At 57.5% G+C, this 26,707-nt stretch overlaps 1 protein-coding gene across 5 annotated transcripts in view; it reads left to right on the forward strand.

Annotated features, from left to right (window-relative positions):
* Positions 1-26,707, forward strand: part of FARP2 (FERM, ARH/RhoGEF and pleckstrin domain protein 2) — an 82,031-nt gene that overhangs the window by 47,840 nt on the left and 7,484 nt on the right. For 4 of the 5 annotated variants that reach the window (XM_031452625.2, XM_064485378.1, XM_064485380.1 and 1 more), the window contains exons 9-19: positions 4,916-5,011; positions 6,668-6,831; positions 7,139-7,207; positions 7,813-7,870; positions 10,065-10,305; positions 19,855-20,021; positions 23,215-23,304; positions 23,609-23,742; positions 24,162-24,243; positions 24,710-24,974; positions 25,761-25,891. In XM_031452625.2, coding sequence (XP_031308485.2) covers positions 4,916-5,011; positions 6,668-6,831; positions 7,139-7,207; positions 7,813-7,870; positions 10,065-10,305; positions 19,855-20,021; positions 23,215-23,304; positions 23,609-23,742; positions 24,162-24,243; positions 24,710-24,974; positions 25,761-25,891 — 1,497 coding nt within the window. The remainder of the gene's footprint in view (positions 1-4,915; positions 5,012-6,667; positions 6,832-7,138; positions 7,208-7,812; positions 7,871-10,064; positions 10,306-19,854; positions 20,022-23,214; positions 23,305-23,608; positions 23,743-24,161; positions 24,244-24,709; positions 24,975-25,760; positions 25,892-26,707) is intronic. The other variant, XM_064485379.1, reaches the window with a different exon arrangement.

The raw sequence follows: 26,707 nt of genomic DNA on the forward strand, positions 1-26,707 counted from the left end.
GGGCATGTCAGCAAAGTGTGGGAGCTGGAAACGGGTGGCTGGCAGGACCCGAGGGCGGCCGGGTCGTGTCCCCGAGCCGGGCTGACACACGGCAGTGCCATCGCCTGGAAGAGGCGCCGTTGCTCGGCAGGTGGAGATGTGGTGCTCACGGAAGAGGGGTCGAGGGAGAGCCCGGACTCAGGCGGTGGGGCCGCTCGGCCCCGTGGAGCCAGCTGACTGCGCCCCAGAAAGTCTGAGCGATTCGGCAGGGTCCCCGTGGGTGCTGACAGTGGGGCGCCCCTCGGGGACGGGCCCGGGTCCCCCCGGCCCACAGTGCCTGCCACCTCTCTTAAAGCCTTTCAACGCAAAACACTTTCAAATGGACCGAAAAGCGGTGAAAACTAGGAAAGCACACAGGGCCCCCCGTGCTTGTCACCCAGGCTCGCCCGTCACCACGCCCACCCAGGGGCACATGCTCTCACTGCCTGTGCCTCAGCACACGCACGCACACGTGCACACGCACACAGCGCCTTCTGAAGCGTTTGGGGGTAAGACGCACCCATCAGGGCCCCCCACCCCAAGAGCTTTGTGCTTCCTGAGGGTCCGGGCAGCGAGTTGTCGTGGACACAGCTCTTCCGTCTGCCATGCGAGCTGGTCCCCGTCTTGCAGCTGTCCGGTGACGCCCGTGTGGTGCTCGTGCCCTCCAGGGCGGCGCGGGTCTAGCAGCAGGCGCGGTGTTCAGCGGCCATCCCTGTGGTCACCTGTAATCTGGAACATTTCTTTTTTCTTCGTCCTTTATGACGACGGTGCTGAAAGTTGTTCCTAATTTGCAGTTTGTTGACCGTTTTCCTCGATTAGATTCAGGTGACGCATTCCCAGATGACAACGTGGCCTCCTCAGAGTCACACCGGAGACGCCGTCTGGCCTCACTGGTGATGTGGCTCTGAGTCCCGTGGTCTCTGGTTCCTCCGTTCTGTGATCACTGCTGTTTCTCTTTTGACTGACAAGCAGTCCGGGGGAAGGCGCTTTAAGACGCAGACATCCTGTCTCTCGTCAGTGCCTTGGTTTACACCCACTGTGAGGCTCGCCCGAGTGACGCCTCAGGTGGTGGCCAGGGCTCGCCGGGAGCTGGGGGACGCTTCTCTTCAAAGGAAAGATGGTGTCTGGAGGGCAGCGCGGAATCTGCGGGAAGAAGAGACTCAGGAGAAGCAGAAACTGTGCCAGGGACGGAGGAAATGGAAAAACAGCAGAAGCTGCAGTCTGTTGGGCAGGATCCCGCTTGTCATCTGAGACGAGCAGGAGAGCTGCCTTACACCGTGTCCTGCCCGCGCAGGGCAGGGGCGCTCGCTCGGCAGGACTGCAGGCTCCTCCTGCCATTCCGTATTCTGGCCCTGATGCGACAGTGAGCGTTGGTCCTCAGTTCTCGGGAGACTGGGTAAATAAAGGGGGGTCCGTCCGTGTTGTGGGGCAGTCGGGCAGCTGCCCGGAGGATGCGAAGCTCCCTCCATCCTGACGTGTGCAATCTGCTTTGAGACGTGCCGTCAAATGGAGAAGATGTTCAGAGCCGCGTATGTGGTTGCTGCCGCTTGTAGGGGGAGCTGCGCATACACGCGGTCTGTTTGGCCCTGCAGAATGAGCTGGTGTCACCCGGGGCGACGCCCCAGGACCGTCACTGCCCGGCTTTCAGGAGCAGTGAGGGGGGACTCATCATTCTGAACTCATTTTTGGTACCTTTAGAATTCGAACCTTGTTAACATGTTATTGCGTTGCCTTCTTCTGAGATAAGAGGAAACCTTGCCTCCCGAAACAGGAGCAGGGCGCCCGCACGGGGGCAGGCGGGGCCTGGGCGCAGCAAGTCGGCAGGGCCACAGCGTTTGAAGGGTGAAGTGGCGGAAACCCCACAAAGCAGAATGAAAGATAAAGGATGAAAGGTGGGAGAGAAAAGTAAAACTTCAAGCAGCAATCCAGGAGCCACAACATCCAGGAATTCTAGAGGCAGGAGCCAAAAAGCAGTGGAGGAAACTGGTAAAGAAATTACATGAGGGAATATTTCCGCAAGTTAAGGCCCCAGTCCCCAGGCTGAAAGTGCCTGACGGCTCCCAGGGAAACGAGCGAGTGACGAGCAAGTGACGGTCAGGCCAGAATCAGCCGCAGGAGGCGGGGAAGATGGGGGAGCTTCCCGAAGGGAGGGTGGGAGGAGTTGTAGGGGGTGGTGACGGGGGGCCGGGGGGGCCTGCCCACAGCAGACTGGAGGCTGGGAGACGACGGGGCGCGGGGCTCAAGTGGGGACGGAAACCTTTTCCAACCTGGAATTGGGTGCCTGGTGCAGCATGGCTTCTACAGAGAAGGAGAGCATTTTCAGACGTGCAGTGTTTCAAAAACTTAATTCCTGCACATGCTTTTGAGGGTTGAGGGTCAATCCTGGAAGAGAGAATAAACAATTTGAGCGTTGGGGACTCACATCTGCACGGGGGTGGGGGGGCGGTGGCTGGGAGCCGGGGGCTCACCCCTGCGGGCCGGGGGGGGGCTCACATCTACGGGAGAGTTGGGGGGCTCCGGTGCAAGGATGTTCCGCCAACCTGAGAACCAGACTCGCTCCAGGAGGGCCCCCCAGAGAGAAATGGAGGGCAGGCTCCTTCCTGTGTTAGGGCGCACTGCAGAGGTAGTTCGTCGGGAAGCTTTGGGCTGAATTAGTGACAGGTATGTCAGAAGTTAAGCAAGTGAAAAGAGGCAGTAACTCAAGGGAAATTAGAGCTAAAGGAGGAAAACGTGCATTGGTTATAACCCCCCACGCTCAGCTTGCAGGCAGCATGTACACGGTCAGTGATACAAACGCCGAATCTAAGATTTACCAGAAATTGAGGGAGTGTGGGGAGAGCCGGACTGGAGGTCGTGCTGGGGTGAAAAGCTTGGGGGGATCTCAAAATGCAGGGTGCAGTAACAGCTTCTTTTTTCCTTTCTTTTTTTTCTTTCTCTGTGGAGGTGCTGGGGATTGACCACGGGCCCTTCCACGTGCTGGGCGCGTGCTCTACCTGTGAGCTCTGCCCACCCCGCAGTAGCAGCGTTAAACATGCTGTTTAGAAGCAGGGGTGAGGAGACGGACGGGGCAAGTCCGGGGGGGTTGACCCAAGGTGGGCCCGGGGGCCCTGCACGTGTCTGGAGCTCGTATCTGGAGCTTAGAGCCGTGCCGTCCATTACCTGGTAACACCCCAGAACGAAAGCCGCGCTCTGAGTGTCCACAGCCTGTTAACACCTCAGGGCCCAGAGAGACAGCAGGGGAGGGTCCGGGGCCCTTGGATTCTGTGTCTCTGCTTTTGATCTGTAACAGGGCTGAAATCCTGCGCTACAGGAGTTTTGTCCTTTGACCAAAAGAGAAAATGGGGAAGCAGACAAGCAGCTGGGCACGGTGTCTTCCCGCCGCTTCTGCATCTTGGGAGGACGTGCCCGGCCTCGGCCTCCTTGGCGACCACCTGCTTATTCAAGCCTGTGCTCTGGCCCCTGACATCCGGAGTTGAGAGCTGGGGTCGTGGAGGGTGTCCCTTTTCTCCCCCTGGTATTTTGTGTGCTAGTTATTTTGTTTGCTTTATCTGAGAGCTTGGTTGTAAACCTTCCAGCATTTGATTCACTTTGAGTAGTGATTAGAGTTACTTCATGTCTGGGCGGCTTTAGGAGCGAGGATGCCCTGGTTCCCACCTGGACCCTCGTATTTCTTGATCTTGAGGGCATCTCTTCACTTGGGAACTTTTTAAATTGAGATGTAATTCACGTAACATAAAATTGACCATTTTAAAGTACGATTCAGCCACTGGTGTATTTACAGACTTGTGCACTCACCACCGCTGTCCGCCGCCGGGACGTTCAATCCCACCCTCACCGCATCCCTGCTAGCAGCCCCCCCCCCCCCCCGCCCGAGCTGCTTTCTCAGTATCTCTGAAGGGAAAGACCTTCATCAGCCCGCCTCCCCTTGGGTTCGCAGAAAAGAGTAAGTGGTCATGAGAGTCAAGAACAGAAAAGAAATGCCAGGAAAATGTTTCAGCACATTTAAAACTTCTATTCTGAACAAGTGTCGCGCTGACGGAGGAGCGACCAGGACAGCGACCATCCAGATCTCACAGGTTGCCCGACTCGCTGGTGGAGGAGAGGGTCCAGGCTCACAGGCGCTCCCCTTGTGTGTCCCTTGGCTCTGCTGTCGGGACCCTTCTGCACTTGACCCCGGGAGCTCGGCGCTCTTGCGGGTTCAGGGCCGGTCACTTTGAAACGCAGGCTCGTTTCAAACGCTGATGGTCAGACCCTCAGCCCAGCCTCAGGCGCGTCGCGGAGGCGAGGGTCACGGGAGCAAGGGTGTGCGAGGTCCAGCCGGGAGGCGGCCCTGTCAGTCTGTCCGCTTGCGGGCGGTATCTGCATCGATCCGCATTTGACAAGCCTCTTTGCCGCAGTTACTTTTTATCCCTCGTCGTTGTGTTCTTGGAAAGATGCCTTGAGACAGTCAGTTTCTGCCCATCCCAGTCACCTGCTGACTGGACCGCTGCCAGCTGCCAGAGAGACTCTAAAGTCCGTCCCTCGTGCTCCCGGGAGGGTTCCTCCCATTTCTTCAGTTTCTTTATGTCACCGTGGACTCGTGGGTTTGTATTGTAGTCATACTACTGTTTGACTTACAGTAATTTGGGTTGTAATCTTGATGCTCTCCTGCCCCCCGCCGCCCCAAGGGGCAGATTCAAAACCGGCTCCTGTGAACACCTACAGAAGGGAGTTTGTCATAAAGCTTCATCAAAGAAATTGGGTTTTCTTTCTGAGACAGATCAGTTTGTGTCATGTTGACGTCTTACATCAGAGTCACTCCGAATGTGAAACATTGCGGGGGGGGGTGCTGTCTGTTCCATGAGAAGTTGTGTGTGTCTGACAGTGTGTGATGCAGTGTCCGCCCCTTGGGTTTCAGAGCACCACCAAAATTAACACTTTCAACTGGTCCAGGCTCCGAAAGCTGAGCTTCAAGAGGAAGAGGTTTCTGGTCAAGCTCCACCCAGAGGCCCACGTAAGTGTTGCTTTGAGAGCTTCCTGATTATAACAGGACTTACCTGCTAGAACCCTGAGTGTTTAATTACTTTATGCATCATTTGAGCGCGATACACACAGAAACTTAAGGATGGGACTCAGGACTGGGGAAGGCTTTGGGGTGACCTGCCCAGCAGTGCTCTCCCAGCGGCCGTGTCCCAGGGCTGGTCACCCCACACGTCGCTGGGCCCCCCCGAGACTCAGACCTGAGAACGCACCCGTCTGACGGGCCCCCAGCAGCTGGGAACCACGGCTGCAGTGCGGCCCCTCTTTCTGCAGGTGTCGGAGCTGACACGCTGCGTGCCGCAGTCTGAGGCCCGCCATGGGTTGGGGTTGAGGGCTCTGTCCGGAGTGACTGGGTGGTCCCGGCAGTCTCGTGAGTCTTCCTTTCAGAGCCTGGGCCTTGAATGGCTCTAGCTGAAAGCCTTGATTTTCGGAAAGTTTCGTTCTTTTCTTTTGAGCCTGTCAGTCAATAAGGTTGGAATTAAATATCACTTTACTGAAATCACTAAAAATGGAAAAAAGTGAGTGCACAGTCTGATAGCTGGAAAAACCCAATGCTCGGACTGCTCACAGGTGCTCGGCTGCCCCATTTCCACCACGGAGCAGGCGCGGGCGCAGGGCAGGTCAGCCGAGCCCGGGCCGGGACGCTGAGCCTGCCGGGTGGCCGTGTCAGCCAGCTCAGCCAGCCCCCCCCCCCCCCCGCGTGTTCACTGGGGGAGCTGTGAGCAGGCGGCTTGGTCGTTTGTGTTCAAATGCCGCTTCTGTGGAGGAAGGGGAGCGTGAGGGAGGCCGGAACCAGCGAGTGCAGGTGAAAGCTTGCTTTCCCCTCTGCCGGTGGAACACGCGCGCCTCTGGCCGTCACTCTGAGGGGGTGGGGGGAGAGCCGCCGCTCAGCGGGCCAGGGTTCGGAGCCGAGTCTGTCTCTGCACCTGGCAGAGCTGCACTTCACATCCCGAAGCACTTAGCTTTTTAAGCCTAAACAGAGGGTCAAAGTGTCAGTCCTTCTGGAAGGTAGGTTGGTAGTACATCTCGCAGGGTTCGGAAACGTGCGTTGTTTCTGAGCTCAGTAGAGCATTTCTAGGCGTTTTCCCTGAGGAATGGCTGAGTGGAAAGGCAGCGGGTTCCTCATGGTGGTGTTTGTGAGCCTGGAAACCTTGTGCCCTAGACACACAAACGTCCCCCAGGCCCCCTCAGGGCAACAATTCGGTAATAACGCATGAGCAGGTCGACTGGCCGGGAAGGTGGGAGAAAGTCACAAAGGCAAACTTCGCAACTGTGGCAGTTGTGTGGTTGTAGATGACTGCGGTTTTCTGGTATCTCTACAATGAACATACACGCTGCTTCTTCTCTTAAATGTAAGTGGAACCAGAAGTCTTTGTATAAAGTTTTCAGGAAAAGAGGCTTCCCAGGGGAGGGTGTAGCTCAGCAGTAGAGCGTGTGCTCAGCATGTACGAAGTCCTGGGTTCCATCCCCAGTCCCTCCGTTAAATAAATAAGTAAATAAATAACCCTAATTACCTCCCCCCAAAGCAAAAGAAGAAAGTCTTCCTCATTTTGAAGACTTGGAAACAGCCTGTCGTGTGAAGTGCTTCCTAAACCCCTTCCTGAAGGGGCGACTCACCCTCTGCTTCCAGGGCCCTTACCAGGACACGCTGGAGTTCCTGCTGGGGAGCAGAGACGAGTGTAAGAACTTCTGGAAGATCTGTGTGGAGCACCACACCTTTTTCAGGCTTTCTGATCAGCCAAAGCCAAAGGCCAGAGCGGTCCTCTTCAGCAGAGGGTCCTCCTTCAGATACAGGTGGGCGCAGGGGCCTGGCTTGTCTGTAGAGCCGAGTCAGGGAGGGGGCTGTGCGTGTCTCAGAGCGTCCTGTGCGGTGCAGCCACTGCGGAGCCACAGGGAGCCTGGCCAGTAAAACGGGGAACGGGCTTAAGGAAATGCCGTCTAGAAAGCTGGTTACGCTTGAGTGCAAAGAATGACTTCTCAGTGCATATGTAAGTTTATGAGAGGAGATGAGCAAGCCTCTCCTCTCCTTTGCTTTTGTGAGAAATTAAGGCTGTGAATTTCTGTGTGTTCTTTTCTCTAAAACCTGCGCCTCTACTCACAGTGGAAGAACTCAGAAACAGCTTGTGGATTACGTGAGAGTCGGCGGGGTGAAGAGGACTCCGTATGAAAGGTAAAGTCTTTCTGATGCAAAGTGCCTGCTTTTAAAGTGAACGTTGTAAGGGGAACGTAGAGCAGAGCGTGTTAGCACGCACAAGGTCCTGGGTTCAACCCCCAGTCCCTCCTCCAAAAATAAGCCAGATTACCTCCTCCCCCCAAAATAAAGTTAACGTTGTAAATATTTTAAGCTTTATTTGAATGAAAGGCATTTCAAATACATAAACACTGAGTTCCATTTTTTAATTTTTTAAGATCGGTTTTGTAATATCTCTTACAGTTATTACAAGTAAATCCAGATAATGCTTTTTGGTTTCTAGTCTGTATCACTTAACTTATATGTAATGTTTTTACAAAGTTTGATTAACTTTGAATCTGAAAATCCATGTTTCTTTGCATGTGGAATTTCTCCTTTTGTGGGGGTTGCCTTACCTCTCCTGGGACATCTGTTTTTTGTTTGGATTCTTGTTTCCTGTTATCCTGCCGTTCCTGCTTAGATGGCTCACGGCATGTTGTCAGTCCTCGCTGCATTTTTGTGTGAGCTCTTCCTCACTGCACAGCATGTGCTGCTTTAAAAACAGGCATCAGGCTCTGGGCTCACAACCTGTCTTCTGTTCGCAGGAGGCACAGCAAGACTCGGGTGTCGCTCCACACGCTGACTGCGGACTTGCCAAGGCAGGTCAGTCCTTCTGGTTAAGACGAACACATCGTTAACCACCTGTTCTCTTTTGGAAAATAATCTGGCCACGTTGCAACAAGAGTCATAAACGTAGTCTTGTCATTTATTCAGCAGTTCCAATCCTGGGACCATTTGCAGAAAGGAGCTTAGTGAAGAGAAAGCCGTGCAGTGAGGTGTGCTGTGTGTCACAGTCCTGGTGACACCACCCTCTGTGCTGGGGGACCCTCCAGCCGTTTGGGTGTGTCCGTTTGAAAGTCTTGTTTCAGAAGGACAGCGCGCGAGCGGGACGCGTTCAGAGTGTGTTAAGGACCAGCAGGTGGCAGACCAGCCCTTGTGATGCGCACGGTCCTCAGTGTGACAGAGGCAGACAGCTGGGGATGCACACTCCCACCGAGCACGCAGTCCTGGGTTCCCTTGCAGTCTCTCCACGAAATGAATAAATAAACCAGATTACCTCCCCTCCCCAAAAAGCAAAGCAAAACAGAAAAAGAATTAAGAAGACAGGTGGATGTACAGAGGCTCAGCCTCACCGTGTGGGGTGTCACCTCCGGGCAATCGGATTCCGAGCACGTCTCACCTTCTCTCTGTGCTTTTCGTTTGTTTCTGTGGACGCTCAGTGCTTTTTGGTGTCAGGAAACGAGTGAGTGAGCACGACGTCTGTGAAAGCCTGAAGCAGCGTTGAGTACAGTTTTAGGGAGACGATTTACTTAATTAAGCTGTATTCACGGGGTGGGACTTTTTGCTATTTATTATGTTAAGGGTGAAAAGCAAGAAACACAAGCTGCCTGTGCTTGGTGTGGTCACAGCTGTTAGCACAGACGCACAGGCGCACGCACGGAAGGCATCTGTGAGGGTGGGACAGCGGCACCGTGTCACGAGCGTCTCAGAGCCCCAGCCGCTCCGCGCTCGGCCTGCTCCCACGACCACCACCGGCAAGCACGTCTTTACGTGGTTGCTCTTTTCATGCAGTGTTCTTTCTCTGCAGCTGTGGTCTCGTCTTTGTCATTTCCTGTCGCTGCGCGGTGTCACTTTGCAGTGACGGTGACACCGGGAGCTATGCTTTGTAACTCATGTATTAAAGCTCGTGTGTCCCAAACTTTTCTAAAACTGGATCTTTTAAGTAAAAACATTCTTTAACTCTTCTAGGTATGTTTTCTATTTAGGAATTCCTTGCTAAATCAATTGAAATTAAAAGTATTTATTTTTGTTTCTTTAACAAAGTCCAAATTCGTGAACAGCCTAAAAGTCCCATTCAGGCTTTCAGTCCTCTGATTCTGTCCTTTAAAAGCCACAGGGATATTAAATGTGGTCGGATGGTTACGGAAAAGTGACACAATAAGCTTGTGGAGACAGGTTCACCCTGTGGGCTGTGTGCTGCCACGGCGTCTGGAGAAGCTCGGCTGCTCCTGCTTGGCCGCACGCTGGGCACGCGTTCACCTGCTTGCAGAGAAGGCTGTTCAGACGATTCGGTTCTGCTTTGGTCTGACCGCCCTCCTGTGAGGTTGTGTTCATGTGGCTCAGGGTCTTCTGGAAGCGTGACTGTGTCCTCGCGTGTGGGGCCCTGAGTGAGGACGTGTGCAGGGTGCCTGGGGTGGCGAGTGGCGTGCTGCGCCGCTGGGCTTCTCCCAGGCCTCTTCCCGCTCGCACTCGGGGCTGCTCCCGGGCTTCCCAGGTGCCTCCGGGCTCCGGGGCCGGCGGCGTCAGCCCGGCCTCGTCTCCGTGGGAGGAGCGAGGTCGCCGGAGCCTCTTAGCATCCACAGTGACCTCCGACGGGGCGCCTTGTCCCCAGCCATTGCTTTGCTCCAGGGTCTTGGGAGCTGGGTGGCAGCTCGCCCCTCCTCCAGCGTCTCACCCCCGGAGGACGACGAATGCCCGCAGCATCCTGGAGCTGCAGGTGGCACGAGGTGTTAGTGATGGAGGCCGTCTCTGCTGTAGGCATTCAGTGCCTCCTGCGGAGGAAAAGTGGAATTATAAGGGACCGTAAACAGATGGCCCTGGGTCCTTTTGAAACCCTGTCTGCATTTACGGACGTCTAGTTCTCAAAGGAGAAGCCTGGTCAGTTGCTGTTCTTGGCAGAAGCTGTTCTAGAGTCGTGGGGATGTACTGATTTGGGCCCAGTTGGCTCTGTGACTTTCTAGTGGTAATTTGTTATGTTTTGTGTTCCCTTTTTTCTTTCCCTCGTTTTGATCCCCAGAGCATCTCTTTCCCTGAGGGCATGAGGACTCCTGCATCCCCGTCGGCGACGAATGCCTCCTCCTGTTCAGTCCCCGCCTCCCCGCCAGCCCCTCTGGGCCCGCTCCATTGCCAGGACAGAGGCGGCTCCCTGCCGCCGCCCCCGGCTCCTGACGCCAAGCGGCCAGCGACAGAGAGGAGCAGCAGCCCCGACGCGAGCCAGGCCCAGCCCCCCCGGCCCCCTGCACTCCAGCCTTGTCAAGGTGTTGGGTCTTGTCGTGTTGTGAGGAGCTGCAGTGCCAGCAGTCCCGCAGGGCGGGACCTCGGTGCCCTAGACCTAGATGCAGGGGGAGCCGGCAGGGAGCGCCAGGCCGCAGGGAGAAGTGACCGTGGGGAGGGTGGCATGACTGTGTGCTCGTCCCCGTCTGGAGGGGGCTCCCCACATGGCTGGCAGAGCAGCAGGGGAACCCCTATTTTCACATTGACAAGCACCCGGCTGCAGGTGTCCGAGGAGTTCATAGACGATGACCCAGCAGACATCTCCTTCTTCGCCGGGGGCTCTGAGGCCTTTTCTTTCCCCTACGGCAGTTTGGCCCCTCAGGCCCCACTGTGCAGCCCCCTGGGGTCCGGCCTGTCCAGCCCAGACAGGTCCTCCCCTGAGGCAGCCCGCAGGAGCACGGAGCTCAGCTTCGAGTTTGGGCGGGAGGGCAGCCCTGGTGGCGACGTGCGCCCGGCAGGCGCGTCGGAGCTGTTGGAGGTGAAGGCCCAGGCCAGCCTGATGCAGCGTCTGCTGAGCCCGTCCGAGACCAGCTCGCTCAGCAACGCGCCACTGCACGGTGGCCTGTCCGTGCACACGCCAAGCTCCGCCAGCCAGTCTGAGGCCAGTTCCATGGCCAACTTCCCGGCCTGCTCGGTCCGCTCCGAGGCCAGCTCAGCCTTCCAGTTCTCAGACATCATTGACCAGTTAGAGCAGGTCAGCTACCCGCCCACGACGGCCGAGGCCTCGAGCAGCAGCGACACAGACTCCTGGGGCTCCGAGCCCGAGACCCCCCCAGACGTGAGCCTTTTCTTCAGTAACCCCTTTGCACAGACGAGGGGCGAGAGAGTCATTTTTGATTTGCAGAATAACATAAAGAATTTGACTCCAGGAGAGCGGATAGATGAGAACCCCTCCTGACCGTCCCCGGGCTCCCTCGTGGGACAACCCACCCACTGCTCGGTGGGCCCAGGTCGTCGGCTTTAGGCATAGCGGGTGCTTTTGTGTTCATGGCTAGACATTCTTTTTTCTTCTAATTCTCTGATTGATTGTTCTGTCTTGAGTGTTAGAAATTAAAACTTCCGCTTGAATTGGCATCAAAAGCTATGCATCACACGTGAAATGAATGAGCATTTCCGGCCAGTCCTCCTGGGCAGCGGGTGAATTAGTCTTTGCAGCTTAATTTTTTTGACACTTGCTTTGATTCAACTGGTGCCGAGCGTTTCAACGTGACACAGTTCGGACTTGTGTTGCTCTTTGACAGAACACGTGCCCCACCTGACACTGCCTATGAGTAACCCAGGCGAAGGCTTGTTTGATTTGACCACACAAAACCCAAGTCCTGAGGTGGGCAGTGGTCCTCGGCTGCACGGGCAGGGTCCCTGAGCTGCCCTGGTGTGTCTCCGTGCCAAAGGTGTCGCCTCCGTGCCAGACCTGGAAACAGCTGAGCTGGGAGAAGCATTGGTTTAAAATGCAGTGTCAGTGGAAACTGTTTCCTTCTTTCTAGCTTGCTTGGGGGTGCACTACACATTTGTTTGCAGAAAAAGCAGAACCGACCGGCTGGAGAGTCGTAGTGTAAGGTGGGACCAGCGAGCCGTTTCCTCTGGGCGGATAGGAGGCTGTTCCCTGGGAAGAGGCAGCACCCTGGGTCTCCCTGAGCCTTTTTTCAGGAATGTTGTTTCCTTGGGGTCCGGCAGTTTGCAGTACAGAGTTTCTGGCCGGCTCTAAAAGACCCAGTCACAGGCGCCGCCTGCCCCGAGGCGTGGGAAAGGCCTTGCGAGCCTACAGTGGCCGTGCCCCGCGGGCAGCAGGGTCTGCACCCATGCTGATGCCAGCCCGGCGCTCCCGCCGCAGCCCGGACGTCCCTCCAGGGGAGAGGCCCCTGCCGGGTGGCCCGGCACCCTCGAGGGCCGGGCACGCCAGGCTGGACAGACGCAGCTGAGCGTCTGGGCTGTGTTTCTCTTCTCTGCTCTGACGACAAACAGCAGCACGTTTAAGGTCCGTCTTCCTCCTGAAGGTGCCGTCCTTGCTGGGGCCTCTCTGCAGGTCAGCCTTCTTCCGTCAGTGCCGGTCAGATACCAGCAGAGGCTCCTGGCTAAACATGGTGAGCACTGTCCCGCTCTTGTGGCTGCCTCAGCCCTGCGCCGCCGTCGCCGCCGTGGCCCCGGCGCTGGTGCTGCACGCCTGCCTCCTCTGTGCTCTAGGCGGCGGGCGTACGCCCGTGACCGGCATCTGCAACTGCGATAAACGTGGTGTATGTGGTCTTGACTCACTGATGAGCATAGTGTGTTTGGGATGTTTGGGTTTTTGTGTGTCACTCAGCACACCTTGGCCCTGTGTGCTGAGAGGCTAACACAGAGACCATCCATTTCAAGTGCTCTTCCTGCGTCTCAGCACGGCGGCCTCTGTCCTCTACGGTGCCTGTCCTTCCTCTCCCCCGCGGGACCCCGCCTGGCGCCCGGGCTGGAGGTGGCTATGCGGCCGGGGCGTGGACGCGGGGTGGCCACGTGCTGCTCTTGGAGGTTGGGAATAAGCTCTGTTCTCGGCATCTCTGCTCGGCCTTCTCATAAGAGGGTTTTGCTTTGCTTCTTCAATGAAACTTCACTTTCTGGAGATGACTGTTAGCTCTTTGCTGAGGGAGTTTTCAGAACACGCAGAAGCGGAAGAGGACTGTCCTGACGGAGTCCTCGTGCCCCGGTGGGCGGTGCCGTGTGGACGTGCCTGGACCCCAGCCCTTCTCCCCTTGGGCGTTGCCCCTGACGTGCTGATGACCCCCCTCAGAATTTCTCATGTGTCTCTGAGACACAATGACACCCCTCACATAACCCCACACAGACACCATCCCACAAAATGAACAGTCCCTTGGTGTCATCTAAAATCATGGACGTACTTAAATTGGCTCAGTTGTCCAAAGTGCCTAATAACGTTTGGTGTTCAGATCAGGATCCAAACACGGTCTGCTTGCTGCCTGTGACTGTGATGGCTCCTGGGTCCCCTTTCCTTTTGAAGACCCCCTTCTGTGCCAGTGACTCACAGAGAAGCCAGGCCAGTCCTGCCTCGAGTCCCACAGCCTGGCCGGCTCGCCCCTCGGGCCTCTGCACCGCTGTCCCCGAGCTGCGCTGACCGCTGGCCCTCACCCCCGACTTGCAGCAGCCGCGTCCCCGTGGCCTGTGACGCTGCTGGTGAAGGTGTCGTTTTCAGATTCAGGGGTAGCTTTTTGGTAAGATTTGGAGGAATTTTGGACAACTTTCCTTTTCCAGAATGTTCATAATATTTTCAAGTTTACAGCTTTTCTTTTATAATGAAATCATGTATTTAAAAGCCAGTTGTGAAAGTGCACAGGCGAAAAAAAAACAACACTTGGGGCTTCTTTGGACTCAAGAAAGTGGGGGAAGCCCCACCTAGGGGCTCTTCGGAGGCCGAAGGATGTTTCCTGCCGCCGTTGTGGCTCCTGCTGGTGGCGTGAGCAGCGTCCTGGGGTGCTTCACCTCAGCGAGAGGTGGTTGTAGAAAATGTGCAGAAGTCCAGAGCAGCTCCAGCTGAAGACCTCTGATCACGATGACCTTTTCTTCGAAAACCTGTTGTGTGGTAACCCCACCTGGGAAGGGTGATGTCATAGACCCGGACGACAGGACAGGTGTTCAGATTTGAGTCGAATCTGTGGATTTGTAACCAGCACCTCTCGCACCGGGAGCCGGTCTACTGCGAGCGTAGGTGAAGCCCCTGGGAAGCGCTGACACTTTGTCGCTCTCCTCGCGGGAGGGCCATCCCCACCCCAGCAGTCCCCAGGCCGCACAGCCCCGGGGCTGTGCCTCTTGTCCCTGCTAAGTCCGCCTCTGGCAGTTAACGCACTCTGCCGTGGTAGAATGTCTGTTTTCACTCGTTGCCGCTCTGTTTTGTATTCAAGTTTCCGGACTCCGAGTGTTCATCAGCCAGGGCGCTGGTGTGTAGGTCTGACAGCGCTGCAGCTCCACGGTGGTGGTGGCGGCGCGTCCTGGCCCACGGCTTTTCGTATTTCGCAGGAATTCTCTAAGCGTGGGGTCGGATCAGGGCCCCTTTCAGCAGCAGGCGCAGCGGGGGCCAGGCAGCGGAGCCGCGAGAGTGGGAGCGAGCGCTGGTGTCACTCTGCTGCTCCGCGTGGGTGCCCTGTGCCGCGTGGTCCCCGGCCTGTGTGACACACGAACAGTGCGTGGACCGCGCACCTGTGTGCTGACGTGTGACCCCAGTGCCTGTGTCTTCGGGGTACAGTTGTGTCCTCCCGGTTTGTGAAACAGAGCCGCTGTAAGAAAATGTCGAGATTCTCAGGCTCTTGAAGTCTGGAGAATTTAGTGTCTGTTCTCAAGGCCACAGAGTCCCTGTGGGGCTTTGCTTTGGCCCCTGTCCCGAGGTTGCAGAGCGTGTCAGAGCCAGCCGGGGCGCGGGGCTGCCGTCGGCCCTTCTCCACACAGCGGCCCTGGGTGCGTCTTTCGCAGGGAAGCGCCATCGTGCCCTGGGAAGTGAGGAGCGAGGCAGCGCCGGTTCCCTGGGCGTCGGAACGGCTCATTCTGTAAAGAGACGTGATGTTGCTTCGTTTCTGGTGCTTGGAAGTGTTTCCCACTAAAATTGCCATTTATAAACTTGCAGATGTGTATTAATTCAGAAGTTCTTCATTGTTCATTCAATAAAATAAGGAAATGTTTGCTATGGATTTGTAATGGACTTTTTAGCTTCCTTTCCATCCACTTGCTTAGGGTCTGACTTCCACGTCTCGGAGGTAATCTTACATTAAACGCATCCCTGGAACAGCCACGTGTCTCTTCACATCTTTCCCGACATCTCTTTCTTCTGAGCAGCCCGTGGGCCCCGAGGTGCCTGCAGATGGTGTTGGGTGTGGGCGCTGGCGTCCCCGAGGGCCATCGGGGAGGCACCTGGCTTTTCTCGGCAGCCTGCGGGCTCCGCGTGCAGGCCCGGGCAGAGCTCGCCTCTGAGGTGCCAGCCACAGGCTGCACTGTTGGCAGCTTTGGGGGTGAATCACGTGGTCCTTGGCTCGTCCTCTGCAAAGAACACACACTGGGGGTTAAGTCCAAAATGAAACCGTTATTAACCCCCCTCCCCCAGCCAGTGAGCCCCCCCGTGACCTTCCTGACCTGAAGCCTGGCTGCTGCTGAGCTCCTGAGCAGGTCTCCTTCCCCGACACCTCACTGGGCTCCCCTCCCCACCATGCAAGCCTCCCCTGCCTCCATGGAGCTGCATGCACCTCTCCGGCCCCACACGGGTCTTGGGGTGCCTGTGGGTACCACCCCACATACTGGGCAGCGGCTGCAGCAAGCCTTGTGAGGACAGGACGCTCGGGGCGGGGGGCACCTGCGGGCCAGGGGCTGGCCCCCTCCCCGGGGTCTCAAGGCTCCTGGCACCCAGTATGGTGGGGGTGGGAGGCACCTGTTGGCACCAAACCCCCCCAGGAGTCTGCGGTCACATCCCCACTTAGAGGAGAGGACAGCAGATCACAGGAGTGTCACATGGGCACTGGTCCCTGACTGATGCCACCGCTGCCCAGCACCCCCACTTGGGGACAAAGAGGTGACACCTCGGTGATAAATCCAGATTTCAAGATACAGCTGGAAAGCATTTCTCCATTAGTCTACAGCTGACCGGTTGGGAGGGTAACAGCCATGTGGCCTTTGTTTTCTTGGTGTGTTCACTCAGGTCACATCTCTCTCCTGAGAACGGGACCTGTGAGCTTTCTAGTTTACCTGAATGTTGTTTTGGGGACCTTGCCTCCATCACTCCAATAGTTCAGAAGATCCGTAAGTCACAGCTTCTCAAACTTAGGACAGCACGTGTCACTTACTAGAACAAGGCGTGGGGCACCCTGGACCACCCCTGGGTGTTGCGCACAGGAGACCCCACACCTGGTGGATGTAACCCCAGCAGACGGCCCAAAGTGACTGAGCTGTAGAAAAAGGAAGAACTTCGGGAAACGCTTCTTGGGAGGGCCGCGGGGATAGACGTCACCCTCTGGATTTCAGGTGACCGGGCCACTCCCAGGCTAGCCCGTGGCCCCCGGGTGAGGGGTGGACACACAGGAGAAAGGGATGAGCTGGCGCTCGGGATTGGCCACTTTTCTACCGCCACTGGCATATTTGAGCAGATTTCATACAAAAATGACTTGTGACATCTGTGTTCAAAAGTGGAGCCAGGAGTGGTTTTCCATGGGCTCGTCAGGGTCACGTTTACCTGGACTCCTGGGACAGGTCACCTCTGCCCTTCCTCACGGGATTAATGACCATTGCTCGAGCCGTAGGGGTTTCTAGGCCCTCTGTCGTGTCAGCCTTCAGACCTGACCCGGGACTCTCCAACCTGGAGCTGACTCCCGCTCCACTGTTAGGCAGGAATTCTCAGGATTGCTTATTACAGAGTTTTGAAGAAGAGAATTTAAAAGCATGAAATAGAAGTAGCTGAGGTCCCTCCAAATGTGGCTTTTCCTTCATCAGCCGGCTGGACAACAGCATGGGACGCAAGCACAGAGCTGCGCATCTCGAAGCAGCAGCAGAAGCCGTCTGCCGCGTGGCCGCTGCTGGCTGTGGGGGAGAGAAGGTTTAAGCTGAGGTGCTTTTTGGACGACGATCAGCCCTTGTAGCTGCTGCTCTGGGGACGGGCCGTCTGAGCCGCTCCAGCGGGTGGCGCTCAGTGCAGCGTAACTGCCCTTGTGCAGTCCGCTCCAGAGAGCTTACTTCTGGAAACTGCAGGCGTTTCTTGTCTGCAGGGGGTGGTGGGCTCGCAGCCATGGTGAGCGATAGACCGCCTCCTATGCGTCGTGGGCCCACAGCGAGGCTCCTGTGACTCAGAATGGTGCCAGCTCTTTCTGGCTGTAGACAGCCTCCAGTGGAGGACGACCTTGCACGCAGGGGCCTGCTTTTACAGACGTGGAAGATTATTTGCCGAGTCAGTCAGGGCCAGATGCGTTCTGCGGTGCCTGCAGTGTGCTGCTGAGCACTGAGCCGGCTGGCTGCGCACCAGGGCCTCTGCAGTCGGTGCCCGTCCCAGCGCGCGGGGCCTGGGCCCCTTGAGCTTCGCTCTGCCTGGCACTCCTGGAAGCTCGCCAGTGGGGCCCCGGCCCCGCACGTTCCGGCCACGGGTCCCGCAGCACAAGGGTAGTGGCCTGCGCTCTCCCACAGCCTTGAGTTCAGGGGGGTCCACGTTAACTGCCGCCTGCTCGAAAACCGTCTCCCCACAGATGGAGCTTCTGTGTTTACAAAGTCTGATATAGGTATGATTTCTCATGCTTGGCTCTAGCTGACAGATTTAATAAAAGCAAATGTTTAATGTCAGTTTGTGGTGCTTTTTAATCTCATCACTAAATTGAGAGTTGACGATTTTTGTGAAACCGTGAAGTACAGTTGCCCTCGGTATTCGCAGGGGGTTGGCTCCAGGACCCCGCAGACAGCAGGACCCTCATGTGAAAGTCTCTTCCGTGGAGCAGTGCAGCATTTGCACGTAACCTCCACACGCCCTGCTGTGTGTGTTAAACCATCTCTCCATGACTTGTGATCGTAGTACAGTGTCAATGCTGTGTAACTTACTGGCAAATTCAAGGGCTGCTTTCTGGAACTTTCTGGAATTTTTCTCCCAAGTATATTCGGTCCTCGGTTAGGTGAACCTGCAGGTTTGGAACCTTCAGGTACAAATAGCAGCTGTCTCTGCAGGATAACGTCAAATGATGGCCCCAACCTCCCTCGAAACAAAGTAGTTTATCCCAGATGAGCTGCCAGTCCCAAAGGGGGTTTCCTTCCAGCACCAACCACTTCTTTACCAAGGGGCTTCGATCCTCTGATTTGCCCCCACAGCCTGGCCTGTCTGCACCCCCATCACATGAGGCAACCACCACCTCGAGTTTCAGCTTCTGCTATTTGAATAAATCAAGTTTTGCATCACCTTTTTGGTAAAGTGTCCACTGGTAGCTTCCTGTAGGACGGCCCATCGTGGAGGGAGGAGCTATGTGGGCTGCTGGGAGGCGTGGAGTCAGACTGCGGACGTCCCTGGTAACCGGTGAGTGTCAACAGCTTGGCTCTCACACCTCCAACAACACGATTGTGAAGAATAAATAGACTGTTAGTAGCTTCTGGACCTGTTCTCAGCTCTGAATGTGTAATGGCATCTCACTGCAGTGCTGGGCTGTTTAGGGACTGAAAGGGGTTTGGGGCGTGAATCCTGAATAGTTCATCTTTGGAAACGTGCCTCGTCTCCACGGAGGAAGGGGCCACACTCCCAGCACAGCCCGGAGCCTTTGGGTCAGATTTGGTTCCTTCGGATGTGACTGAGTCCACGCAGGCCTGCTGTAGGGGGAGGGGACGTAGGAATTTTGCATGATTTTAAGGTTGCTTAGTATATTTTAAATGTGTGATCAGATTTTCATAAACTGGTTCTAATAGTCTCATGTCTGAATGTCATCCAGGTTTCCTGGCGTCAGGGAACAGCTCCCTGTGTCTTAGGCCTGTGTCCTTGTGAGGACCCCGAGGAAAGCTCGGCCGTCTGGCTCATCCTGGAAGCCCTGGGTGCGACCCCGCCCGCAGGCTCAGTCTTCCCAGAACTCTGAACTTGTCAATGTGAAAATAAGGGCTCCTCCCGCCCCCAGGCCACGTTGGAGGGCTGCTGTGGGGTTTTGTGCCAAGCCGGCCAGCGGGCGCTCTGTAGCCGCCTCCCTGCACGCTTCGCGCTTCAGGCTGAATAAATAAACTGGTCACTGTAGGCGCCTGTGTTGGGTCCCCGGCGCATGTGGTGTGACAGGGTCTCACTCTGAAGCCTCTCGTGAGTGGAGCGAGGAGGCCCCAGGGGTCTGAGTTCAGTTACTGCTGTTCCAGCGCTTTGTAAACCAACCTAGTAGTTATACTTAGAGATAATGGTGGATTGGGTGTTAAAACACTACACGTTTATAAATCTGAGGTAAATTTCTGTCTTAAATCATTTTAAACTGCACTTAGATTTCCCGCCTATAACTCTGCATTAAGGTATCTTTCAAGTTTGGCATTTAATAGTTCCTAATTCACCATAGAAAAACATTAGAAGTAATTAGAACCTTGGAGAATTTTATTTATTACAGAATGTTTGATAGACTATACCTCATAGCCTCCTCAGAACGAGACCAAAATTTTGGTTTCTATCTAGTCAAAAGCAAACATTGCTTTAAGAAGGGGAAACATTTAAGTATCAGATTACTTTTGTGGTATAATTCCATAGAACCAAAATAGAATCCTTGCTCATGGACAGCTCAGGGGAGTGGAGACCAGTATGTGAGTGGCTCTGCGTGGTCCAGCCTTGGACGCGTGGCAGACGGCGTCTCCCCTGGATCAGCCGGCCTGGTCCTGACTCACCCGTGTGTGGCCCCAGCCCCTGCGTCCCGGCACAGCCACGCGCCCCGAGGCCCCCTGGGGACCCGGTCACCGGCCGCCCTCTCTGCTCTCTTGTCACACCGCGGCCTGCGTGTGGTCCAGGCTCTGCCTGCCCGTTTACCCCGGGGCCTCTTGTCTGCCCACATCCGCCCTTTCTCATCTCTCCCCATCGCCCCGTTCACTTCCAGGCCTTTCTGTGGAGAGTCCTCTGCCTTCTCCTTCCGCCCAGAAGAGCCCACCGAGCCTGAGCCCCGCATCCCAGGTGCCTCTGGGCCCAGCTGAGCAGGGCTTGAGCCCCGTCCTCAGCGACGCTGGCGGAGCTGGGATGGACGACCAGGAGGAGCCGAGACACGAGGTGGGCGGGGGCTTGCTGCGGGGCCTGTGTTTGCAAACCTCCTGGGCTGGGGGTGGTGGAGCGGGTGGGGGCTGGCCCCCCAGTATCTCACCCTGAGACCCACCAGCACCTCCGGCCAAGACTGGGCTTGTGCCTTTGACGGTGGAAGGCTGGTCCTGGGGGCGTGGGGCCCACAGCCTCCCCACTCCCTGCTTTTCTGGGCTGGGAGGAGGTCTGGGTGCCAAGGAGGGCTTTCCTGAGGGCCCCCCTTGTCTGGGGCCAAGGGAGGTATTGGGGCTGGAAGCTGCAGTGGGTCCTGGAAGAGTGTCCGGGTGGGGGTGCTGGGCAGCAGGAGGGGCTTGGGCGTGTGTGTTCACAGTGGAGGGTGGAGGCAGCTTCGGAAGCAGTGACACTGTGGCCTCATGGCCGCCTCCGTGGGCTCCCCTTCTCCCGCCGGCCCCCAGGTTCACCCCGGGGAGCTGCCACGTTCACTGACGAGTCTCCTGGCAGGGCCTGGGGCCACGTCTGTGTTCCTAAGCACCACAGTCGCACACGGGCTGGAAACCCGCTGGCCAAGCCCTGGGCTCCCGCCTTTGCCCCTGGCTGCCCTGCCGTGTGCCCGCTTGTTTCCCACCAAACATGCTGTTTCCGCTGTTTAATAAGAAATTGGTGAGGACCCACTGTGTTGGAAAGGTGTGCAGGTAGCAGGCGCCCCTCCACCTGCTGTGGGCACTGCGCTGTGGGGGCGGCAGCAGCGCACCGCACAGAGCACAGTCCCCTGCCTCTGCCCTGACTGGCGGCCTGGGCAGGTCTGTCTGGAGCGCGGCCAGCAGAGCAGCTGCCGTTCTGCTTTCTCTCCACTGAGTTTCCCTAGGTGTTCTTTGCCCTGGAAACCAGAGGTCAGCCCCAGGCCACACAGGCCACCATCCACAAGCTGCTCCTGACTGTTGCGTACGTGTCCCCAGTCCGTACCGGACTCCAGACCAAAACTGGGATGCCTGGCTGAGGGGGTACCAGGGCAGGGAGGGCCAGGACCTCCCAGACCGTGAACGTGGGCCTCTCAGGGGCAGTTCTGTCCCCAGAGAGCTCACTGGGCATGCAAGCTCTGGGCGGGATATGGCATCTTAAAGAGATTTTACTGAGTTTGGATTTGAAAAAGTCATTTTTTAATAGTACAAAGCCCAAAAAGAAATCGAAGAGCCTGAAGTTTGGAAAGGTGACTCGCAGCTCCAGGGCAGTGTGAGGGCAGAGCTGCAAGGGATGAGGTGGGACTCCCAGGAGATGCTGCAGGGCTGGCTGCCAGCAGGGGTTTGGGAAAAGCTGCTGTGAGAAGCAGCCATCAGACGTTTGAGGGAAGGAAGGGAAGACAGCAGGCAGCTGTGAAGGCCAAGTGGAGCCTCCTGGTTTCCCCATGGCCCAGAGGGCGGCCGCCAGAGCAGTGGCCTCTAGGACACATGGGAGGAGCAGCTTTGCTGCCACAACCTCGGGTAGACGGGCCCAGGGGAGAAGCCGGCCCTCAGGCTCCGCCTCCAGCCCACCTCCTTTCCCAGCTGGCTTCTCGCTGCTGGCTCAGACCTGACACCAACCTTCCTCCCCAAACCCATCCCCTGCGGCCTTCCCCAGCACTCTTTCCCTTGGCATCCTCGGAACCGGCCTCAGAATGTGTGGGGCGCCCCTCACACCACTCCCTTGTGCCTCCTGACCAGCTGGGCTCCCCAGACTCATCCTGGGGCCAGCACACCATGATGTGCTCAGATAGACCCCCCGGAGACTTTGCCTTCCCCCAGGGACCACCTCTCTCACCCGCCACCCACCCTCCCCTCATCCTTGACCTCTGAGCTGGCCCCACCTCCCAGGGTGCCCCACCCGCTCGAGGAGGCAGCCGGCCGGCCTCCCTACCTCCACCTCCACTCCCACCTGCTCCCTTTGTCCTGTGACTTGCCGCCCAGACCCGTGACTTCCCCAGTAGCTGGGGTTGCTTCCTCCCTGTTTCCTCCTAGGAGGCCTCAGCGCAAGGGCAGGGACCTCTGTTCCTGGGCATGTCCCAGGACGCAGGGAAGGTCAGCCCTAAGTCAGTCCTCGATGTGTAGGATGTGTGGAGGAGCAGGAGCAGGCGTAGGGGCGTCTGCCAGGTGGGAGAGGTGGAGGAGGGGCCGTGGAGCGGCTGGAGGGGGCCAGGTGGCTGAGGCCTGTGCTGTGCCGGGGTCGTGGCGCCCCCTTCCTGCTCCAGAGACCCCATCACTGCTGGCTTGCCTGCTGGCCCTGCACTCAGGCAGTGCCCGGCCGAGACTTAGGGGCTTCTAGGGCCTGGCCACGTCTGGCTCTGCATCATGGTCTGCTGGCCGCATGTTCCAACATCAGGCACCATTAAAACATAGGCTGTTTGGCGATTTTAATCACCTTTTTGTGAGTTAGGCTTAATGGTTTATAATCACACACATGCATATAGGCGCAGGTCTTGTTTTACTGTGCTTCGTACATACTGCCTTTTTTTTTTAAACAGATTGAAGGCTTGTTGTGATCCTGTGTCAAGTCTATTGGCGCCATTTTTCCAACAGCATTTGCTCACTTTGTGTCTCTGTGTCACATGTTGATAATTCTCACACTATTTCAGACTCTCTCATTATTATATCTTGATTTGTTGTGGTATCTGTGGCCAGTGATCTTTGATGTTACTACCGCGACTTAAGGCTCAGATGATCGTTAGTATTTTTAGCAATAAAGCATTTTTTAATTAAGGTATGTACCTTGTGTGGGGGCATAACGCCATTGCACGCGTTAACAGACCACAGTATAGTGTAAACACAACTTTTATATGTACTGGAAAGCCAAATGCTTCATGTGATTGGCTTTATTGCAGTGTTGGCTTTATCGGGGTGCTCAGGAACAGAACCTGCAGTGTCTCAGAGGCCTGCCGGCACAGCCACTCGGGCAGCTGTGTGCTAACCCACTACAGCCCAGGAGTGAGATCTGAACGGTAATTTCATCACAAAGCCAGTACTAAGCTTCAGTAAATGTTGATGTTTGAAATTCTTTTTTAGAAAAGGGTAAGAGAAAATGAGAGAAACATTTGCAGGAGGTACAACTGGGCTTAGACTTTTACCCAGAAGTAAATCTTAGGAGTCACCGAAGACCACACACAGCGTTGACCTGAGCAGAACAGACCGAGTGGCGCAGAGTCGGCCACGAGGCTCATGCTGTCTGCTTCCTGCAGTGCCCACCCGAGGACGAGGCCTATTTCATAGCGAAGGAGATCCTCACCACGGAGCAAACATACCTGAAGGATCTAGAAGTTATTACTGTGGTATGCGACCTGCCTCCTTTGTTACTTTGATTGTCTTAATGCTCCTTAAATCCGGACCAGAGACCGGGGATCCCTCCTCGGTGGTCTTGAGACCTGCATGTATATGTTCTGTTAACTATATTTGCCTTAAAACCCGTCTAAGGTCAGGATATTAGGTCCAGCCATTTAGGAAGCTGGGAATCGATCCACTTGAAGCTTTTTGCCTAGAATGTTCCCCTGTATGGTGGAAACCAGGCAGTGAGCCTGGGCCTCGGGGGTGCCGGGGATCCGGGGGCCACGCCCACAGCCGGCTCTTCCGCCGCAGTGGTTCCGGAGCACGCTGGTCCAGGAGGACGCCATGCCGGCTGAGCTCATGCACCTGCTGTTCTCCAGTGTGGACCCCATCTACGACTTCCACAAGGGCTTCCTGCACGAGGTGGAGCAGAGGCTGGCACTCTGGTAACGGCCCTGCCCGCCCAGGCCCTGCAACTCAAGGGAGCCATCGTCTCCTCGACATACGGATTTTTTTCCTTTCTTGTTTGGAAGTGGGGTCGGGGAGGGGAATGAGATTTGTTCGTTTACTTTTATTAATGAGGGAGGACTGGGACTGAGCCCAGGACCTGTGCAGGCTCCACCCCTCCTGGAAACACTTTAAAGGAGGAGGTGGCCCCACCGACAGGCCCAGGCCGCCCTGATCCAGGGGAGAGCCAGTGAAGCACGTTAAAGTGGGGACCCTCCTGCCCATGACCCTCGCGTGGGGAGCGGCCCGCTGCCTCCTGGTCTCTGTCCGGGTCCTTGGCTGTAGCGCTGGCGTCGGTCCAAGTGCATCCCACCAGCTCTCGCAGGGTTTTGACCCAGTCCATCCATCTCTGCCCCAGGGAAGCATCGGCCAGCGCACCGGGCGGCCGCGGCCGCTGCCGAATCGGGGACATCCTGCGCAGGAACATGCTGCAGCTAAAGGTGTGCTCGGTGTCGCCTCCAGTCCGGGCCCCTCGGACACCCTGTCAGGGTGGCTCCACCCTCAGGGCACCTTTCCCGCAGGAAGGCATCCCGACAGGACCTACCAGGCCCGCGGGTCCCCAGAGCAGGGTTCCTCGGCGTTCTTCCGCCGGGACACGTTCCCCTCGGAGCAGCGTCCTCTCAGGACCGCGTGCCCCACGGCCCGTCCTGTTCACGGCAGCGTCCTCTCGGGGCAGCGCCCCTCAGGACGGCGCCCCCATACACCGCCCAGTGCAGCATCCCCGCCGGGGCGGGATTCCCCCGAGAGCTGCGCCCCCATGACTTCGGAGCGCTTCTGGGTCAGGAGGTCCCGCCTTGGGTCGGGGGGGGGGAGGGGCGCCCCCCCCCCACACACCTGGGGGCGGAGCCGCAGAGGGAGGCGCGAGGTCGGCCTCCGCCCGCCCGCTGACCGGGGCCGCGCCCCCAGGCGCTCGGCGGCCGCTTCCAGAGGCTGGCGCAGGTGCTGGAGGAGCTGGAGCAGGCCAGCCGGCACCTGAAGAGGCTGGAGGCCGTGTGCCGGGAGTTCGAGCTGCAGAAGGTCTGCTACCTGCCGCTGCACGCCTTCCTGCTGAAGCCCGGCCAGCGCCTGCTGCACTACCGCCGCCTGCTGGGCCGCCTGTGCGCGCGCCCCGGGCCGGGCGACCCCCGCCCCGCCGACCGCGCCGACCGCGCCGACCGCGCCGACTGCCGCGGTGAGTGCGCGCACGGACCTCGTCGTCTGTCGCTCGCGCTGGAGGGGCAAGGAATAAGCCTGCACGTCTGGGCCCACAAGCACGACCGCAGGCTGCAGTGTAGACGCGGGCGGGAAGCGCGGGGCCGGGTGCCCGCGCGGCCGCCCCTTCGTCGCTGTAGCGTGCGCCGCGGCCGCGCTGGGCTTTGCCGGTCCCCGCGGTCGTGGGGGGCACAAGTAGGACGCTCCCCACGGGGAGGGGACAGCACGGGCCCTGCGACGCTGCGCACGCCCCCTTGGCGCTGCCGGGGACAGCGAGGGCGGCGCCGGGGCTGGGGGAGCAGGGGTGGGCCGGACCGGTCAGCCTCCAGTCGCCTCAGGGCCGCGGGGACTTGTGTTTCTTCTGAACGAGCTCCCCTCCCTGATTGTAAGCCTGCTGTTTCTGCTTAAACTGTAAGATGAGCACCTGCCCCTCCACTCCAGGAGAAGGTTGCAACGTTCTCAAGGACCAAATTATTTAGCCTTGAAACTCTAGTAAAATCATTTTCCCTAAAGAGCAAACCCTGCTCCTCCGCAGCACTAGGCGGTTATTTGCAGACTGTCTCTTCACCAAGCCTAGTGTTGGCTGCTCAGCAGTGTGGGCCGACAAGCCCAAGTTTCAGGGGGCCCGCAGGGATTCCCCACGGTTGCGCCCGGCAGTCCTGTGAGGAGCTGGAGTGGGTCGTTCCTGGAATTAAAACCTGTCCCACAGTGGAAGGTGGAGGGCTTTGTCCCCCTGGGGCCGGTGCTGAGGAGCCTCTCTGCGCAGACGCCCTCCAGGCCGTCACGGAGGTGACCTCCGAGCTCCAGCACAGCCTGGTCCGCCTGGAAAACCTCCAGAAGCTGACAGAGCTGCAGCGGGACTTGGTCGGCATCGAGAACCTCGTTGCTCCCGACAGGGTGAGTGCCTTTACTTTGTTCCAGGACGTTTTCTGATTGGGTTCCTCCCGTTTTTAACTGAGATACAGCGCAAAGTGTGCAGTTGAACGGTTTTTTAATACATGCACAAGCAAAGTGCTGCTCGTGCTTCTGGGGTGCGGCCGGGGGGGGGGGGTTGCGCTGGCCTGTGGATTTGGGCGGGTTTCCCAGCCTCGGGGCACTGGGCTGGGGAGGATCACGAGGTCAAGTCCTCCCTTCCTCTCCCTCACTGGTTCCTCCGAAGGCAGGAGGCCTGCGTTGGCCGGCTGCTCTTGGGGCAGGAAGCCCGTTCTCCTGTTTGTTTCAAAGGAGCAACAGACGGTAGAAGAGCCCCAGCAGGTTGGGCAAATCTGACGCTCCGGACCCGGGATCTCGCTCCCAGCTGGGCTGCCGGGCTGCTGTCTGTGCCCAAAGGCAGCTGTGCGAGCCTGGCCTGGGGGAGGCAGGGCCCCCTCTTCTCCCCTAGGGGGCTGCGCCCTCCTCTTTCCACAAAGGGCTGCCCAGGGCCCCGTAGGGCTGCTCCCCCCGGATCTCCAGCCCCGCTGGAGGGTCTCAGTCTGGGTTTTGAAGCCTTTGTGGTCTTAGGGATCCTTTGTTCAGACACCGCTGCGGCAGCTGACCCGGAGAGGTCACCCGTTAACCAGGTGTCCCATCTTCCTAACTCCCATTTTCAAGCGGCCCCGCCCAGTTCTTCTCAAAGCTGAACTCTCCATGGCTGCACCTTCCAGAATCTTCTCGACCACACTCTTTGCCTGGTGTGCGAGCTCTCAGCCCAGCCGCTTACGGGAGACGAGGCTG

This window comes from Camelus dromedarius, chromosome 4 (genome assembly GCF_036321535.1).
Source record: "Camelus dromedarius isolate mCamDro1 chromosome 4, mCamDro1.pat, whole genome shotgun sequence".
NCBI lineage: Eukaryota > Metazoa > Chordata > Mammalia > Artiodactyla > Camelidae > Camelus > Camelus dromedarius.